Source organism: Erinaceus europaeus, chromosome 14 (genome assembly GCF_950295315.1).
Source record: "Erinaceus europaeus chromosome 14, mEriEur2.1, whole genome shotgun sequence".
Lineage (NCBI taxonomy): Eukaryota > Metazoa > Chordata > Mammalia > Eulipotyphla > Erinaceidae > Erinaceus > Erinaceus europaeus.
The window spans coordinates 81,461,736-81,479,909 of record NC_080175.1 but is presented as its reverse complement, the minus strand read 5'-3'; the positions used below and the strand labels follow the sequence as shown (position 1 = coordinate 81,479,909).

The 18,174-nt window shown below is 35.7% G+C and overlaps 1 protein-coding gene across 3 annotated transcripts in view; it reads left to right on the top strand.

Moving 5' to 3' along the window:
* EPHA6 (EPH receptor A6) overlaps positions 1 to 18,174 on the top strand; it is an 818,416-nt gene that overhangs the window by 287,468 nt on the left and 512,774 nt on the right. For all 3 annotated transcript variants that reach the window (XM_060172097.1, XM_060172096.1, XM_060172098.1), the window contains one exon: positions 11,184 to 11,519. In XM_060172097.1, coding sequence (XP_060028080.1) covers positions 11,184 to 11,519 — 336 coding nt within the window. The remainder of the gene's footprint in view (positions 1 to 11,183; positions 11,520 to 18,174) is intronic.

Below are 18,174 nucleotides of genomic sequence, written 5' to 3'. Positions count from 1 at the left end.
CGGCGTAAGGATCCTGGTTCGAGCCCCCGACTCCCCACCTGCAGGGGAGTCGCTTCACAGGCGTTGGAGCAGGTCTGCAGGTGTCTATTTTTCTCTCCCCCCTCTGTCATCCCCTCCTCTCTCCATTTCTCTCTGTCCTATCCAACAATGAACAACATCAACAATGGCAATAATAATAACCACAACAAGGCTACAACAACAAGGGCAACAAAAAGGGGGAAAAAGTGGCCTCCAGGAGCGGTGGATTCATGGTGCAGGTACCGAGCCCAGCAATAACCGTGGAGGGAAAAAAAAGAGAAAATTAAAATATTTATAAAATAATCACATTACCCACTTAGAAAAGATTAAAACATAAAATTAAAATCACATACTGGTTAATCCCATTGCATATCATTAAAATATTCGCCTTTTTGTCTTCTACTATGGACTGCAAAAAACAGTTCCATCTAACTTCACTCTTTGTTAAAACTTTTTGAAAATATTTATTTATTCCCTTTTTTTGCCCTTGTTGTTTTATTGCTGTAGTTATCATTGTTTTTGTTATTGATGCCATTGTTGTTGGATAGGACAGAGAGAAATGGAGAGAGGAGAGGAAGACAGAGGGGGAGAGAAAGCTAGACACCCGCAGACCTGCTTCACTGCTTGTGAGGCAACACCCCTGCAGGTGGGGAGCTGGGGGCTTGATCCAGGATCCTTCTACTGGTCCTTGGGTTTTATGCCACCTGCACTTAACCCACTGCGCTACTGCTGGACTCCCCTAACTTTACTCTTAATACCCAGGCAAATCACATGTCTTTTGTAAATCTGTATTTAATACATAATAGCATTTATTGTGATGAAAGTGCAAATGGTATTGAATTTTACTATATATTTAGCATTATAAATATGAGTTGACAGAACAATTGGTAGCTCGCGAAAATCCAAGTGTCTTGGTGCTCAGCAGGAGAGGCGCCACTTTGTCCTTTCAGCACTTTTCTCCATTCATCCTGTGACTCCTGTATAACTTTTATCTCTTCTTTTTCCTTTACTTCTTTTTTCCCCTCTTTCCTCAAATCAAGTCTATTGTAAACAAAATGTGGCTCCATTTAAGGTTAAATGAGAAGAGGGGTTTATTGATAAAAATCACTGTGAACGTGAGGGAAGAAGTCCAGTTAAGAAAGTAGGCAAAAGCCCAGAGTCTACAAACAAACTACCCAAGATCACCACATGCAGAGATCAGGGTCCATGTGGAGCCATACCCACAGGCAAGTGCCCTGATGAAGGTAGTACCATCAGAGAGGAAGTGGCTGAAAGCCCTTGCTTATGTACATTCCCTTGTGAGTGTGCTCAGCCTCAGGCTGATGTCATTCATGTGCTAATTGTCCAGAATTCCTGTTGGGGTCACAAGTTTACATAGAGATCCTGAATTGTTGGGTTCACCTATACTAGAAAATGACAAGAAGACAAGCATTTTTTCAAACAAGATTTAGTGGGGCTTTTGTTCAAGCATAAGAGAGACAGCAAGGGAAGCAAGTCTACAACTATCTCCCTAAGGGCAAGAAGGGAGTGTTCAGTCAGGAATAAGTAATTAAACATATCTCCATTTTTACACCCTGTGTATATAGCATATCTGGTCAATATGAGAATATGATTGGGAACATGCTCTCTGGAAATGTGTTTCACAGGACATGCCATTTTTCTACTCATCATGCTCATGTTCTCCACTTGGTCCACCTAGAATGGTAGCTATTCACTACTATCACTGTATGCTGTCAGAAGCTCCTTTATGTCATTATACAAGGTATTTTCAACAAGAAAAACTTGAGGTGCAGCAAGTGGGAGAGGCCAGTGTGTCATCTGCTATCTCATAATCATTCTCCCTTGTTTTCCATCGCAAAATTGCAATCCAAATGCACTTTTGGTTAGTTAGGTGATTGACTGTATTATTTACTATGATATCCAGGACTTCACAGCTATGGGCTGACTTTTTCAGATAGAAGAATGAGATAGGAAGAGACCAAAACTATACCACAGAAACTTACTTCAATTTAGTGGGGTTCATACTCAAATCTGGGTTGTGCACATTACAAAGCATCAAACTATCCAAGTGAACTATTTTTCAGGCTCTGTTGATTCATTTAAACATGAGGCAGACATTTTTTCAGAAGTCAGAGAAGGAAAAATTACAAAGGTGGATTTTATTACCTTTAGCAGGCTATATTATATGCTAGACTTGCTTTATTATTTTTAAAAAAAGAATCTAAACTTTCACTCTGTATATTGCAGTTACATGCATTTTAAATGAAAATGATCTTTATTTTACAGAGTAGACACCTGCATGCAGCGAATCCCAGTTTCGCCAGTACAGATAACTAAATAAGATGCCGCTTGAGCTTTATGTAGTTTCTTAAACACAAAATGCTTCAAGTATAATTTCAGCCAAAGTTTTTTGCCAAATCACCTGGGAGAGGCTACTGTGTAGGAAAAGAGATGAAGTGGTCATTCTGCATATGCTAAGAAGCTAGATAATGAATCTCCTCCTTGTTAGCGAGCATAAATCAAACCACCATCCACTGTAAGGAAGCAAAGATGTTTATTGACGAATTGCAATCCGGACCGAGATGGTGACTGGTGTTAGTCTACCAAGCTCGACCCCGAACAGGGCTCAAACCATAAAATTTATAGGAATTCAGACTACACTCAGGGAGGGGAAGCATATCACCTTATCAACCTACATCCAATAACAGGCTATAGCAAACACAAGATCCAATCATTTCAAACTTAGCAAAAGCATGATCCATTCAAAGCAAAGCGCAGGCTAGTTTCAAATATAGTAAGATCACACAACCAATAGAATTCAACCAGGCACATCCTCCTGCCATCGGCTATGACCACCCATCCGGTAGACAGCACACCACAAAATCTGTGCAAAGGTCCTGATAAGGCTTGTCCCCATGCAGGGTCCTTAAAACAATGGGTGGCCTTAACTGATTAGGTCCTGTTTATTCAAGGGGGAAGGGGCAAGGAATTTTTCTACTTCACTCAGCAAGACATACTAAAAGCACTTAACAAACAACTGCATAAAAAGGGAATTTCAAGGCTACTGCCTTTTACACTCCTCGACTCCACAATCTCTGAATTATCCCACATGCCATCTACATGCACACAACTGATAAAAAAATCCATTTCTGAAAGAGTATTTATAGTTATTTTTCCAGTTATATGTATTTTAAGCACTTTATTCAGTTATAGGCATTTTGAGCAAACACTTGATTTTCTTTAGTGTGTTCATTGCTTTGTTAAGTACAGTGCTTAAGTTCTCCATATTTCACTTTTGTTTATAATGAGTATTTGCCTAAAAACAGTTCAAGTTCACTCAAACAGAGAAAAGGCTTTATGAGGGGAAAGAGAGAGAGAGAGAGAGAGAGAGAGAGATTGAGATTCTTATAGTATTAGGGAAACTGGATGGTATTTGATTAACAGAACTCAAAGCCAGTGTACTCATTATTTAATTTGAATTACATACTGGCACTATTGTGGCACAGAAATTTGGGGCTATAGATCTATACCTTTCACAGATTTGAGTGACTGCACAGTTGCATATTGAGAAGCATTTATTCCTACCTGTGGGTGGATATACGAGTAGCTTCCTATTTTCTTCTGAGTCTTTGTTCACTAATCTCAATATTTTACCATAATTTTCAAAATTGGAGTCTCTATCTTTAATTAGCAACTCCAATGTTCTTATAAAAATAATAGATTTGAACTTTTTTATTTCAATATTTGTCATAATTTGTACTATGTGAAAATAATTATTTGGTGTTGGAAAGTTAGCACAGTGGTTATGGAAAAATACTTTTATGCCTGAAGCTTTAATGTCTCAGATCCAATCCCCAGCACCAATATAAGACAGAGGTAAGCAGTGCTATAGTACAGAAAATATGTTAAAACTATATATATATTATTAAACTATATATATATTAATATATATTAGTATATATATTAATGCATAATACCACTCATTAGATAAAGCATATACTGTCTTTGTTTCAATCTGGACAAGGCTAGATTTCTATGAATGAATATAAATATTTCAGCATAGTATAATATTTTTGTCAATGAGGTTTTGCAAAATAAGATATTTATAATTATGCTTTGCATTAATGTGATAATTGAGTGAAGTAAACCATATGAAGTATTTTTGCATACATGACTACAGTGTATATAAGTGATCAGGTCTATTGGTATCAAGTGTATTGGTAGTTGTGAGGTTTCTTAAAAGAAATAACACCTAGGGGCCAGAAAGTGGCACATCTGATTAAGCACACACATTGTAGTGTGCAAGGTCACAGGTTCAAGCCCCTGATTCCCACCTGCAGGGGGAAAGCTTCATGAGTGGTGAAGCAGGGCTGCAGGTATTTCTGTGTCTCTTTCCATCTCTATCTCCACCCTCAATTCCTCTCTGTCTCTATACAATAATAAACAAATTAAAAGAAAGGAAGGAAGGAAGGGAAAGAAAGAAAGAAGGAAAGAGAGAAAGAAGGAAAGAAATAAGAAAGAAAGCAATAACGCCTAAATTAGAACAGGAAGAATGAGTAGGAATGTTCCACTTCAAAAGACCAAAGGAGGTAAATGAACAGCATATTCAAAGGCATTAAGATGAGCAAAAGGCAGCAAGAGGCTCAGGCATAATTGTAAAGACACAGTAGACAAGACAGATAGTTCTCAATTTTATGTTTAGTAAAACTGAATGCTTTGGCATCTGTTAGATTTCCTTCCCTTCCTATCTTTTTGTTATCACCAGGCCTTTACACTACACACTAACTTTTCCAGATAGCAAGAAAGAAGGATTGGGGAAATTTAACACAGTGCCCAAACTTAGCACAGCACCATCATATTTCTGTGTGGTATATCATGGTCTTAGTCCTAGTTTGCAAACATTTCAAAGCAGGTGATTTCCTGAGAGTGTTATTTCACTGGCCTCTAGATTTCTTACTTATTCCTAGTTTATCTAAGAGTTTTAGAAATCATAAGAAATCCAAAAATATTTTATCTAACTCCTCATTCTAAGTGTATAAAGGTGAGAATGGACAGTGAGTTTTACTTTTACTTTATTTTATTTACTTATTTTTCAGAGCTGAGGGCCATGTAAATGTGTAATATTGCCACAAGGGGTTGCTTTTTCATGTAGATACTGAGAGATGCTGAGAAAGTGAGTGAGCACCAGAACTTCTTCCTGTGTCATGTCATGCCCCATATGGTGCCAGGATTCCAGCCTGGGCTATGTGTATGTGGCAAGGCACACACACTGCTCATTGAAGTATCTCTCCTGCCCTCTAATTTTAAAAGATAGTTACATGCCTGTTAAAAAAAAAGAGAGAGACAAGTAGGGGAACCAGAGTATCACCATGACACACATGTTTCTGGGGGTCGGACTAGTAACATTCTACTCGCATATCCTGTGCTCTGCCACATTGCCACTTTCTGTGCATCTAATAAGTCAATTTAATTACAGTGCTAAATGTGCCAATATTGTGCAAATGAGAATTTGTAGAATGTAAAGCTTTTAAAGTCATCAATGTTGATCCATTTTGAGCAATACTTACCTTGAAGAATTAATTTCCAATTGCTTTTCTGTATGTAAAATTACTATATGGTAATGACTAAGAAAAATGTTTTGAGAAAATAAAACTATACACTATTGCTAGTTTAGGTGTTTTGAAATTGGCCTCTGACTATAATCTGTAAATAAGGTAGTAAAGAATTAATTGAAGGTATTGCACATCAACAGTACTGCCAAATGACCTCCCTATCCCAATTCTTTAATCTATATACTAAGAGAAAAAGAGAGGGAGGAGAGAGGAAAATACAGTGAAGAGGGTGAAGGAAGTGTCTCTAACCACCTCCCCACTATACATAGATTTCCATTTGCTCCATGGTCCATGATGCCTAGGTGGTGCCAGTAGTCAAATCCAGGGCCTCACAAACTGTAAGGTGTTTGTTATAGATACCAAAATATTTCTGAACTCCTATTCTGTTTTTTTTATAAAAAGGAAACACTAGAAAAACCATAGAATAAGAGGGGGTACAACTCCACACGATTCCCAACACCAGAACTCCACATCCCATCCCCTCCCCTGATAGCTTTCCTATTGTCTAATCCAAGGTCATTGTGGGATGCAGAAGGTGGAAGGTCTGGCTTCTGTAATTGCTTCCCCACTGAACATGGGCATTGCCAGGTCGATCCATACTCCCAGCCTGCCTCTCTCTTTCCCTAGTGGGGTGGGTGGGGTTCTGGGGAATCGGAGCTCCAGGACATATTGGTGGGGTTGTCTGTCCGGGGAAGTCTGGTTGGCATCATGATAGCATCTGGAACCTGGTGGCTAAAAACAGAGTTAACATATAAACTGAACAAGTTATTGACTAATCATGAATACTTCTTTAGAAAAGAAGTATTTATTGTTGGAGAGAGACAGAGAAATTAAGGAGGGAAGGGGAGATAGGAAAAGACACAGTGAGACACCTACAGCTCTACTTAACCACTCAGGAAACTTTCCCCTGCAGGTGAGGGCCAGGGGCTTGATTCTGGGACCTTGTGCACAGTACAGGTGTGCTACTACTTTGCCCCCATGCTTATTATTACTTTTTCTGTCCACTGAATGAATACAGTATGGTAAAGCCTAAACATAAAAGTACCTAGTATTATCATATAGCCCATACACTGCATGACCTTAGTGTTTTCATAGACCCTATTTCTTCTTCTTCTTCTTCTTCTTCTCCTTCTCCTTCTCCTTCTCCTTCTCCTTCTCCTCCTTCTCCTTCTCCTTCTCCTCCTTCTCCTCCTTCTCCTTCTCTTTCCGTCTTCCTATTATTATTATTATTTCTAGAGTGCCGTCAATAATAATATTATTACTTGGTGCCAGCACTAGGAATCCACCAATCTTAGTAACCATTTTTTACTTATTTTGTTTGTCTTTAATTTTTATTAGGTAGGATAGAGAGATAATGAGAATGAGTGTGGAGATAGAAAAAGGGAGAGGAAGATGGATACCTATAGACACTTTTCATCTCTCGTGAAGCGGACACCCTGTAGGTGGGGAAAGGGGCTTTGAACCTGGGTCCTTGGGCTTGATAATATGTGTGCTTAACTGGGTGCACTAATGCCAGGCCACTGACGCTATTTCTTTATATGAGTAAATTAATTTAGATCCCCCAGTTTGTGCTTACTTACCATCATTTCCAAACATATAAACAATTTACAAACAAAATTTACAGCACAGAAAGTGTTTTATAAAAAGAAAATACAAAATTCTGTCTATAGATGCTTTCAATGTATATATAATCAAATAGTATATTAAAATGTTAAATTAATAATATAGATATACATAAAGGTTAAAATAACTTATAAACGATATACTGAAAGATAATAGGGTAAGAGAATGAGCTTTTAGAGCTTTATAAATTATACCTGTGCAGATCTGTCAGTATTTTAGTATGAGAGAACTTAACATATATTATAACTTGTTATTAGGTACTTATCTTTATTTAAAGTTCTATAATTTATTAATTTGCTAAAGCATTTACCAAAATACCTCAATTTTCTAATATATTTTAATGTTCTCTTTGACACAGATTATCTAGAACTGTTTTTACTATTTGTAAATTCATAGATTATTTTTTAATTAGTAAATTATGTTATTGCATTTCTGCAAAGTGTTACATAAATAAACACAGTTATTGCCAAATAATAACTTAAGAGCTCATAAACATAGTTTTTTTTTGTTTATTCTTTAACCAGAGCACTACTCAGCTTTGGCTTATGGTGGTGTCAGGGACTTAATTTGGAGCCTCAGGGTCTCAGGCATGAAAATCTTTATGCATGAACATTATGCTCTCTCCCTGGCCCAAAATACAGTTTGAAAATAGACTTTTGTAACTTGATACCTTCAGATAGATCACATTCTCATTGGTCTTAAGATTCAAAATGAATCTGCAAACCACAATTAGCTTTAGTACTTAAGGTTGAAGTAGTCTTTCCTTATCAACATGAAATGAACTGCTGTTTGGTAATGAGTTCATATATTTTCATAATTATAAATAAAAAAAGTAAGTTTACAGCAGTTGATCTACTAGCTGCAATGTGTCCTTCAGAAACAAGATTACATAACAAATGTTGGATTCAACAAAGTGAATTGAGTTGGGCTACTTATGTTTCAAAGTCAGTCTGCCAGAGAAATCTAACTGAGCCATAAATTCATTTTTGCGTGATAGCTCATGAGACTAGAAACACCACACAGGATATATTTTTGTAAATGCAATTCTCTTTATAAAACATTTTATGTAATAAAACTTAAAACAAAATAAAAATAGAACCCCCCCCAAAAAAAAAACAACTGTAATGTTTCTCCTACATTGAGAAGAACATGGAAACTGAAGTTCCGTGTATTTTTTTTAGAAAGAAAAGAGATATCACCACCACAAACTTCTCATGGGCATTCTATTAAGACACACTCCATTTACTCTTTAAAAGTGTAATAAAGAGGAAGTCCACATTGAATCAAATAGAAAGGTGAAGAAGGAGGAAAAGGAGAAGAAAGATTTAAAATGTATTTTTAGATAAACCAGTAGAAATAAAATTGTTCTTTTCATATAAGGGTTATATAGGGTAGGCTTGGAAAATAGCTAGTAGCAAAGCAGAATTTCCCTTTCCTTATGATGTAAATCTGTAATTAACTACATCAATTGCTTTACTGCTATGCAAATTACTTGTTTCCTTTAAGGAAAAGAAAATCAACATAAGGAAATCACTGAGAATTTTCACTACCACTATATCTAAAAGAGTTATTGCAACCATTTTTTCCTCAGTGTGTCACATAATGTTTGTATAATTTATAAATGATAACAAAGCAATCAGGCCACGTTCATAAAAGCCCAGTGACACATAATTTAGTTGAATCTGAGGATTAGAATTAATTGTCTCTCTTTGTTCCAAGTTCTAAACCTTAGTAAATGATTCACTGCATGTCATTACAGCTTAATATTTGCATGAAATCACAGTTTAGCTGGCATAATTTAATAGCAATTAAAAAGCTATTTAATCGTCATGCAAATTGGTCTGAGGGCCCTTGAGTAAGAAGGGTTTCTGCCTCTCTCTATCTCTCTCTCTTTTCTTTTAAGTACCTTCAGGCAGAGAGTTGTATACTTGCAGGCACCCATAACATATTTGATAGCATTCTTCCTACTAGAAATTAAGTGTATGATAATTCATGATTGCCATTATAAATAAGAGAAAATAGCAACAATATGAACATGTCATTTTGTAGGAAGATATGATTATGTTAATGTAATATAAGTGAATCTTTACCTTCTACACTTAAACCTTAGATTAGAGGTAAAGCCTACACCTATTCCTGTGTTCTAGTTTATACCCACTTCCATATCGTCTTTCCTGAAGGCAGATGTTTCTATGACTCTTTCTGCCAGCTCCATGGCCACTATTTTTAAGATCTTTCTTTATGAAGAACTATACATTTCTAACCCTAATATTCTCTTCACTCCACTATGTACTTGTGCAGTCTAACTCCAGATTTTCTCAGAAAGTTTCTCAGATTGATTTTCCAGATAGTTTTTGTTTTAGCTCTTTTTCACAAAAGATCTTCATAATTATACTTCTATAATTTGAATTTCATTGTCTGTGTGTGTGGTCATTATTCAACTGAAATACAAATATCTAAGAAGAAGAAATAATGTTGTCAAACATAAGATAAAGTTACTTAAAATTTATTTCTTGAGCATGTGATTGTAATTTGAAATTCAACAGACATAACTGGAGAAGCAGTTACAGAAGCCAGATCTTCCACCTTCTGCATCTCACAATGATCCTGGGTCCATACTCCCAGAGGGATAAAGAATAGGAAAGCTATCAAGGGATGGGATTGGATATGGAGCTCTGGGGGTGGGCATTATGTAGAAATGTGCCCCTCTTATCCTATAGTCTTGTCAATATTTCCATTTTATAAATTTTAAAAAGTGATGCCAACCAAGAAAAAAAGTATCTTTTTGTTAAGAAAATGTTACAAAATATTTCTTTTTACCCACCCACTACACACATTTTCCTAATAATGGAAATTTATAGATTTTTGTTTAACTCTTGAAACTGAGCCATCTAATACATTGCAGGGATATTTTTATTAGTTATTTATATAGTGAATTGTGTTTCAAAATATCTATCATAATAAACATGGTCTCTTACAGAAAGAAGTCATTGATATTTCCTTTATAGGACATAGACAGTTTTTGGACCATACTAGACCTTCAATTATCTTATTAAATGAATGGTATGAAACTAAGGTTTGGAGTATTTGAATGCTAAAGATTACTGACAAACTTCCAAAAAAAGTGAATTAAAAGATAGTGATAACTCTATGAAATGTGATTCAAATCTGAAAATAGGGAGATGCCCATTCACTGATATCTATTTGGTTTATTCAGTCTTCATTATGAATCAGAAGATTACTTGTCACTTGGTCTGTCTTTATGAATACATTTAGTTTTGTTTAATCTAATTTACTTAATCTAAATTAATCTAAGTAAAAGTCTAGATACTGTATTTTATACATAATCCCTTTCAACCCTTCCATCCAGAGAAACTGTCATAGTAATAATAAAGGCCTGTGTTAACCCCAGCATTCTTCCTACATTCTATTCTTCCAAACCCGGTCAAATCTAAATTTATAATAATTTATTTTCAGTGCATAAGAAACAGATCTTTAGAAACCGTCAGATTAATGAATGAGGATTTTATCTACATACTAGGCATTATAAGAATGGAAAAGCTAAGCACAATGTGTTTATGTATGTGTACTGTTTTTACTTTAGATTTTGAAATTAGCAGTGCAGTTTGATATGATTAAAGCCATGTAATTTAGTGTTTGCCAATTACAAATTTTCAGTCTATAAATTAATTTTTTTTCCAGTTACCATATAGTTATATTCTACTTCATCACCCTAAAGACTCTTTTCTTATAAGACCTAATCATATATTTTTATTGGTATGGTCTTTCGTGTTCCCATCAGAAAAGAGAGCTCATACTAAAGAGAGCTCATACAAAAGAGAGCGAATACTTACTGGTGGAGTGTTTAAGTGAGCACCATAATCAATTTTCCTATACATGTACATTTGTTTTTTAATTGCTTTTCTCTAGGACCACCTTCAGCTCCTAGGAATGTGGTTTTTAACATCAATGAAACAGCCCTTATTTTGGAATGGAGCCCACCAAGTGACACAGGAGGGAGAAAAGATCTTACATACAGTGTAATCTGTAAGAAATGTGGCTTAGACAACAGCCAGTGTGAGGACTGTGGTGGAGGACTCCGCTTCATACCAAGACATTCTGGCCTGATCAACAATTCTGTGATAGTACTTGACTTTGTGTCTCACGTGAATTACACCTTTGAAATAGAAGCCATGAATGGAGTTTCTGAGTTGAGTTTTTCTCCCAAGCCATTCACAGCTATTACGGTATCTGCAGATCAAGATGGTAAGTTCCACTGTTCTCTCTAAGCAGAGCCATATGGAACAGTTTATAAATTGTAGTCATATTGTTGTTTTCAATGATACAGTTGTTTTCAGCCAATTATTTCCCTCTTCAACAGGGTAGATTTTTACTACAGCATAGTAAGACATAAAAAGTTCTATGATTTTACACGTATATGCTCCTTAATTCCATATAACATAATTTATTATACGGTATGATATAGGAAAGCGTCATAGCCTTTAAAAACATTCTTTTTTTATTTTTATTGGTGGGATTAATGGTTTACAGTCAACAATAAAATATAGTAACAAAAACAAAATGCAGTAGTTTGTACATATATAACACTTCTCAGTTTTCCACATAACAGTTCCACCCCCTCTAGGTCCTCTGACATCATGTTCCAGGACCTGAAACCCCCCCCATCCCCCATCCCCCCATCTCAGAGTACTTACTTTGGTGCAGTACACTAAACCCAGTCTAAGTTCTGCTTTGTGTTTTCTTATTTTTCAACTTCTTTTTTAAAATTTATTATTGGTGATTTAATAATACTTGGCATGATTGTGGGATAAGAGGGGTACAATTCATACTATTGCCATTAAAAACTTTCTTTGAGAAACATTTATAACATATGTGAAGACCTATGTGATTATTTTATGTAATGGGAAGTATTTTTGTCCCTGAACACATAAATGAGACAAATTTCATCCGAATTCTTTCTCCTTGCCTTGCAGATAGTCATTTTCTCCATTTCTTTACGTGATCTTTCTTTTCTTTATCTGTGTCTTATCTCACTTTCTTATAAGGCATCATTATACTGTATTAAAATTCATTCTTAAGACCTTCATTTACTATAATTACCTTTCTGAAGAGATCTATCTCTTAATGCAGTTACATTTTGGAGTACTGTTGTTAGGCTATTTATAATACAATTTGGAAGGTATGTAGTTCAAATCAACATATATTAAGGCCACATATGGTGATTTTTAATATGAAATGTATGAAAAGTGTTGAACTACTATTCAATAAAAATGAGCAGTTTCCTGATGCACATAATTTGGCTAAATGTTGAAGGCCCTATGTGAAGTGAAAGGGAAATCTAAGAGGAATTCCTACTATATCGTTCACTTATATTGCAGTCTCAAAATTTGATGATGGAGAAACAATATAGATTGCTGGTAGTCAGAGTAAGTTAAGGTAGGAGTTAGTAGACAGAGGAATGTGAGCGTGAAAGGATAGCAGAATGGAGTCTTGTGTTAATGCAGTTATGTATCTTGATTGTGGGAGTAGATAAATGGATTGCCATATGTGATAAGTTACATAGATCTGTGTACACACACACACACACACACACACACACACACACACACATTCCCACATCTTAGCAATGTCAGTTTCTACTTTTAATGTACTGTAGTTCTGAAAGCATATAACATTGGGAGAGGCTGGATGAAGGTGAATGAATTGGGCACGGCTAAATACTTTTTGCTATACAAATTTCTAGGAATTCAGAAATTTTAAAATTAATTATTGAAAAATTAAGTTGAAAAGGATTGTTCAGGTATTGTGAGGCTAGCTGGGTGATGGCTGTACTTTGTAAAGCATACATATTATCATGTACAAGAACCTGAGTTCAAACCCCAGGTCCCCACTTTCTAGGGAGCAGCTTCACAAGTAGTGGAGCAGTGCTGCAGCTGTCTCTCTCGTTCTCTCTCTTTCTGTCTGTCAACCTAGATGCCACCAGGAAACAGCGGTAAAGATGTACAGGTATTAAGCCCCAGCAATGCTATAACATATCATAATGTGCATGTTGATGTTTGTATAATTTAGTACATACAATATAGCCTCTCATTGTAGAATTACAAAAGAGCACATTAAGTTGACTTTTACTTTCTTTTATTTTTAACTTAACACCAAAAATCTTCTCTGTGTATGATGCTTCAGTGTGCTGTCCAGGGGTTTGAACTCCGGTTCTCATACATGACAAAGTGTGTACTATAAGCTCTATCCAGGCCCCAGTTAGTTGACTTGAATACCTGAAATCCCAGAAGCCTTAGGTTCAGTACTGCTCACTGCCATATGCCGGCACTCAGCAGTACTCTGACCTTTCTCTGTCATAAAAATAATAAATCACCCTACTAGGGAAAGAGAGAGGCAGGCTGGGAGTATGGATCGACCAGTCAGTGTCCATGTTCAGCGGGGAAGCAATTACAGAAGCCAGACCATTCACCTTCTGCAGCCCTCAATGACCCTGGGTCCATGCTCCCAGAGGGATAGAGAGTGGGAAAGCTGTTGGGGAAGGGGGTGGGATATGGAGATTGGGTGGCGGGAATTGTGTGGACCCCCCTATCCTATGATTTTGTTAATGTCTCCTTTCTTAAATAAATTAAAAAAAGAAAAAGAAAATAAACACACTATTTTCAGTGTTAACACTTAAAGAAAAACAATAAATCTTCAAAATAGAACATGAGACTAAAGAGCAAACTTACATTAAATTGCATGTTCAATCATATATATATGTGTGTGTGTATGTGTAAATACAAATGTATCATATATATATCATTTATGTCTTATTATAGTTAATGTATATTAAGAAAACTACATAAAATAAATCTTACTTAATTGTTTATAATCTGTTTACTACTAAACTAACTTAAAATAACGTCTTCTCTCAAATACTTTTGAACCACTATCTGTAGTTAGGTGAAACATTCCTTGATTATTCTGATTTTAGTTGGATAAATAAAGTGATACATTTAAGCCTGTGACATAATTAGGAATGTTCGCAATAAACTTTAATTAACTAACTTCCACAATCCCAATGAGCTATATTTGAAGCCTTCTACTTTCACATATAACTTAAACAATCTTTAAGGGTGTTTTGTCTAGAGAGCAAAATAAAGTAACAGGTGTCTGTCTTTCTCTTGCTCTCTCTGTCTTCCCCTCCTCTCTCCATTTCTCACTGTCCTATTCAACGACGACAACCATAACAACAACAATAATAACTACAACAATAAAACAACAAGGGCAACACAAGGCAATAAATTTAAAAAAATTTAAAAATGTAAAATATTATTGTACTTTTATTTAAATCAGTAACAACTGAAAACTACTGAACTTTTAATTGAATGAAGTTCCATTTTTAGATTAAATAGCATTTTTCTTTCCCTCCATGTATTCCTCAGCACTTTCCTATTTGGTTTGGATTCTAAAACAGGCATTTCCAGCTACATAATTTGTGATGGCCAGTGAAAAATGAACTGCAGCACCCTTTGTTCAAAAAGCAGGAAGAAGGGGGCCATTAAAGGTACTACATAGTAAAGCTTTATACTTGCACAATTTAAATTTCTTACATTGTAATGATGCTTTTAAATTGTCATTTGGTGTCCTAAGAAAAAGTAACATTTCAAATTATTAACATAATGTTTATCATTCATTTTCACATTACTGGATGCAACTTCTAAATATAAGTAAAAGTCCATTTAACTAAGCAGACTCATCAGAATTATGCAATTGTTTTCTAGTAGTCTCTAATTACACCCCAAATCTTCAAGGGAATTTCAAGTAAATAAACAGACACATATAAAGCAGTCTTAGAAAGGTTGCAAAAAGAAAGAATGAGGTTTTTTTTCCCTTCTTCCCAGGACTGCCCTCTTATAAGGAGGAAGAATGAAAGCAGTCTTAAAGTTCCCAGATCCTTCTCAACACACAGCAGACGTGAAAACTGTTAGCTAACTGCTCTGCCTGGATTGGATAAGACACATTCTCCGCTAACTTGTGAGATAGTAAACAAAACACACACACACACACACACATGCACGCACGCACACACGCACACAAAAGACAAGACTGTGAACCTCCAGACAATATACACACACTGGCACAAGACAAGAATGTGAGCATCCAGACAGTATGGCCAAAGACAAAGGGAGTGTGTTCCAGAACACATCTTTGAGAGGTACCCAGAAGACCTTGCTGGCTGTTTGTTCCCCGTTCATAGTGTTTGGTCCCATCAGATTTCAATTCTAATATGTGAGTTTAATGTTAAAATTGTTAACATTTCAAGATGGAAATAGCTGAGGATAAGCCATAAGCAGAGCAACTAGGCTTCACAACTGCTAAATCTCATACTCTATTGATAAATAATCCTGAAAATTTTTTACAAAATAGTGAGATTATCGTTTTTCTATTTCTTTGTGTTTGCCAACAAATGTAGTTTGTGTTCATGTGCCAGGTGCTTTGCTGTACACTGTGTACCTAAAACAAAAGATAGAGCAACCAATAATTTATCTCGAAGATTTGAAAGTGAGAACTTGCCTAAATAAAAGACTTCATTAAATGTATATCAGATTCAAATACTGAATACAAAGTCTTTAAAATATGTATAAAATAATAAATTATTCAACAATGATATGGCAGAAAATGAATGCAGACATTGAACACACACTGACTCTACTAGAATTGATCAGAAATTTTTGCGATATAAGATTAAAAACAATGAAGTGAATGGTATTTCCATAATTTGCCTAATATTAGATTAATTTTTACATTACTTATAGATTTTTAAAAGGCATTCTCCCACATATTTTACCAAGAATCTCCCTCCAACCTGCTAACCCTATTTAAGAATAAAATAAATTCTGTGATACAATGAAAGGGCATAATCCTCTGCATCGTAATTCTTTGTACAAAGAAAGATAATAGGACATCTAGTGATTTTTTTTATACATTAACCATTTGCAAATAGTATTTCTAGTTCAACTTCTTCAAAATTTGGAGAAATAGTATCCATTAATTTTCAGATTTCCTAAAGAATCCCCAGGAGAGATGATAGAATAACAGACTAAGAGGTTTTCAAGAACTATCTCCTCAGAATACTTTTAAGATGATCAACCTCTCGGCCTCTTCAAAATACTTTCAATATGATTAACATTTCAGTCAGTGTCCTAAATGACTGGTCTGGCAACATCAGTACCAGAGACTATGTCTCTTCTCTTGAAGGAGAACTGAAGTCATGGATCAAAATGGCTTTACAAAATCTTGCTCTCCTCATGGCATATTGGTACAGTAATGGTGTTCCAAGGAATAGTCATTCTAGGAGTGAAATAATTAAATATTGGGTTTTCAGAAAATCCATGGCCCATTTTTGCATAGAAAATATAAAAAAAGTCAGGAGTTTTCCAAGAGCCCAGTAGTATGTAGTTACTGGTGATGAACACATTTTTTTAGTTCAGTTACACTTTTAGAGCTTTACACTTTTAGAGCTTAACTTTTGAAATGCTGATATTCAAATTATTAAGATATCATTCTGTGAAAAAAATCATTTCAAAATTGTTTTTATAAAGTTATAAAAATTAGACACCACTTTAAAATATTGCAGAGATACTGAAATATAAATTAGGTCTAAAGCAGTCAAGATTAAACATATTAAACATTGTGAATATTCAATTAACACAAAATGTAGCATAAATTGTAACATGGATTTAATCTTTTATGTCAGACTTAAAATATATAATGGGAAAATGTTGTGGAAGTTTATGTTTATATAATTTTCAAATTCAGAAATATTTTAGATTTTGCAACAATAAGATAAATGTCTGTCTGTCTGTCTCTCTCTCTCTCTCTCTCTCATTATCTTTCTTTCTGAAAATCTGGCTGGAGCACTGAAGCCCCAGTGATGATAGTTAGATAATTATTATATACTCTATGAGAAAATTATTATTTTATTAGAAATATAATTTTAACTAGCTAAAATAACATGTAATTTTATTTTATTTATTTTAGTCAAAATAATCTATGATGGATGAGATACAAAAGGTAAATTTGATTAACTGATAATTGTTTTTTGATATATCTTAATGTGTCTTTTATTACTCTTGAAGAAATAAAGTTTTAGAACTGACCTTTCAAGTCAGAAATTACATTCTTAATCTAGTATGAAATATCTTTCTTTTTTCTTCATTGGAGGGGGTGTTGAAAAGGTAACTCATGTTCCTTGCCTGACTCAGAACAGCTTCCAGCTCCTGGAGCACATGAGTGTCATAGTGTAATAGAGAGGCTTTGGTGTTCTCTCTCCATATCTCCCTCTCCTCTCCTCTCCTGTCCTCTCCTGTCCTCTCCAGTCCTCTCCTGCCCTCTCCTGTCCTCTCCTGTCCTCTCCTGCCCTCTCCTGCCCTCTCCTGCCCTCTCCTGCCCTCTCCTGCCCTGTCCTGTCCTGTCCTGTCCTGTCCTGTCCTGTCCTGTCCTGTCCTGTCCTGTCCTGTCCTGTCCTGTCCTGTCCTCTCCTCTCCTCTCCTCTCCTCTCCTCTCCTCTCCTCTCCTCTCCTCTCCTCTCCTCTCCTCTCCTCTCCCCTCCTCTCCCCTCCCTTCCCCTCCCCTCCCCTCCTCTCCCTCTCCTCTCCTCTCCTCTCTTCTCCTCCCCTCCTCTCCCCCCCTCCCCTCCCCTTCTCTCTCTCTCTATCTCTATCTGTCTCTCTCTCTCTGGAAAAAGTAGGCTTGCGAAAAATGAAACTGCACAAGGCACTGACTGAAAAACAGTAACTTTCCACTTCTATTAATTTCAATTACTTTTACTCTCTGCTTCCATAAATGTTTCTTTTTCCCCAATGATAGCACACAACCTCAGAGGAGGAAGTAAAACCATATACCTACCTTCTTGTGA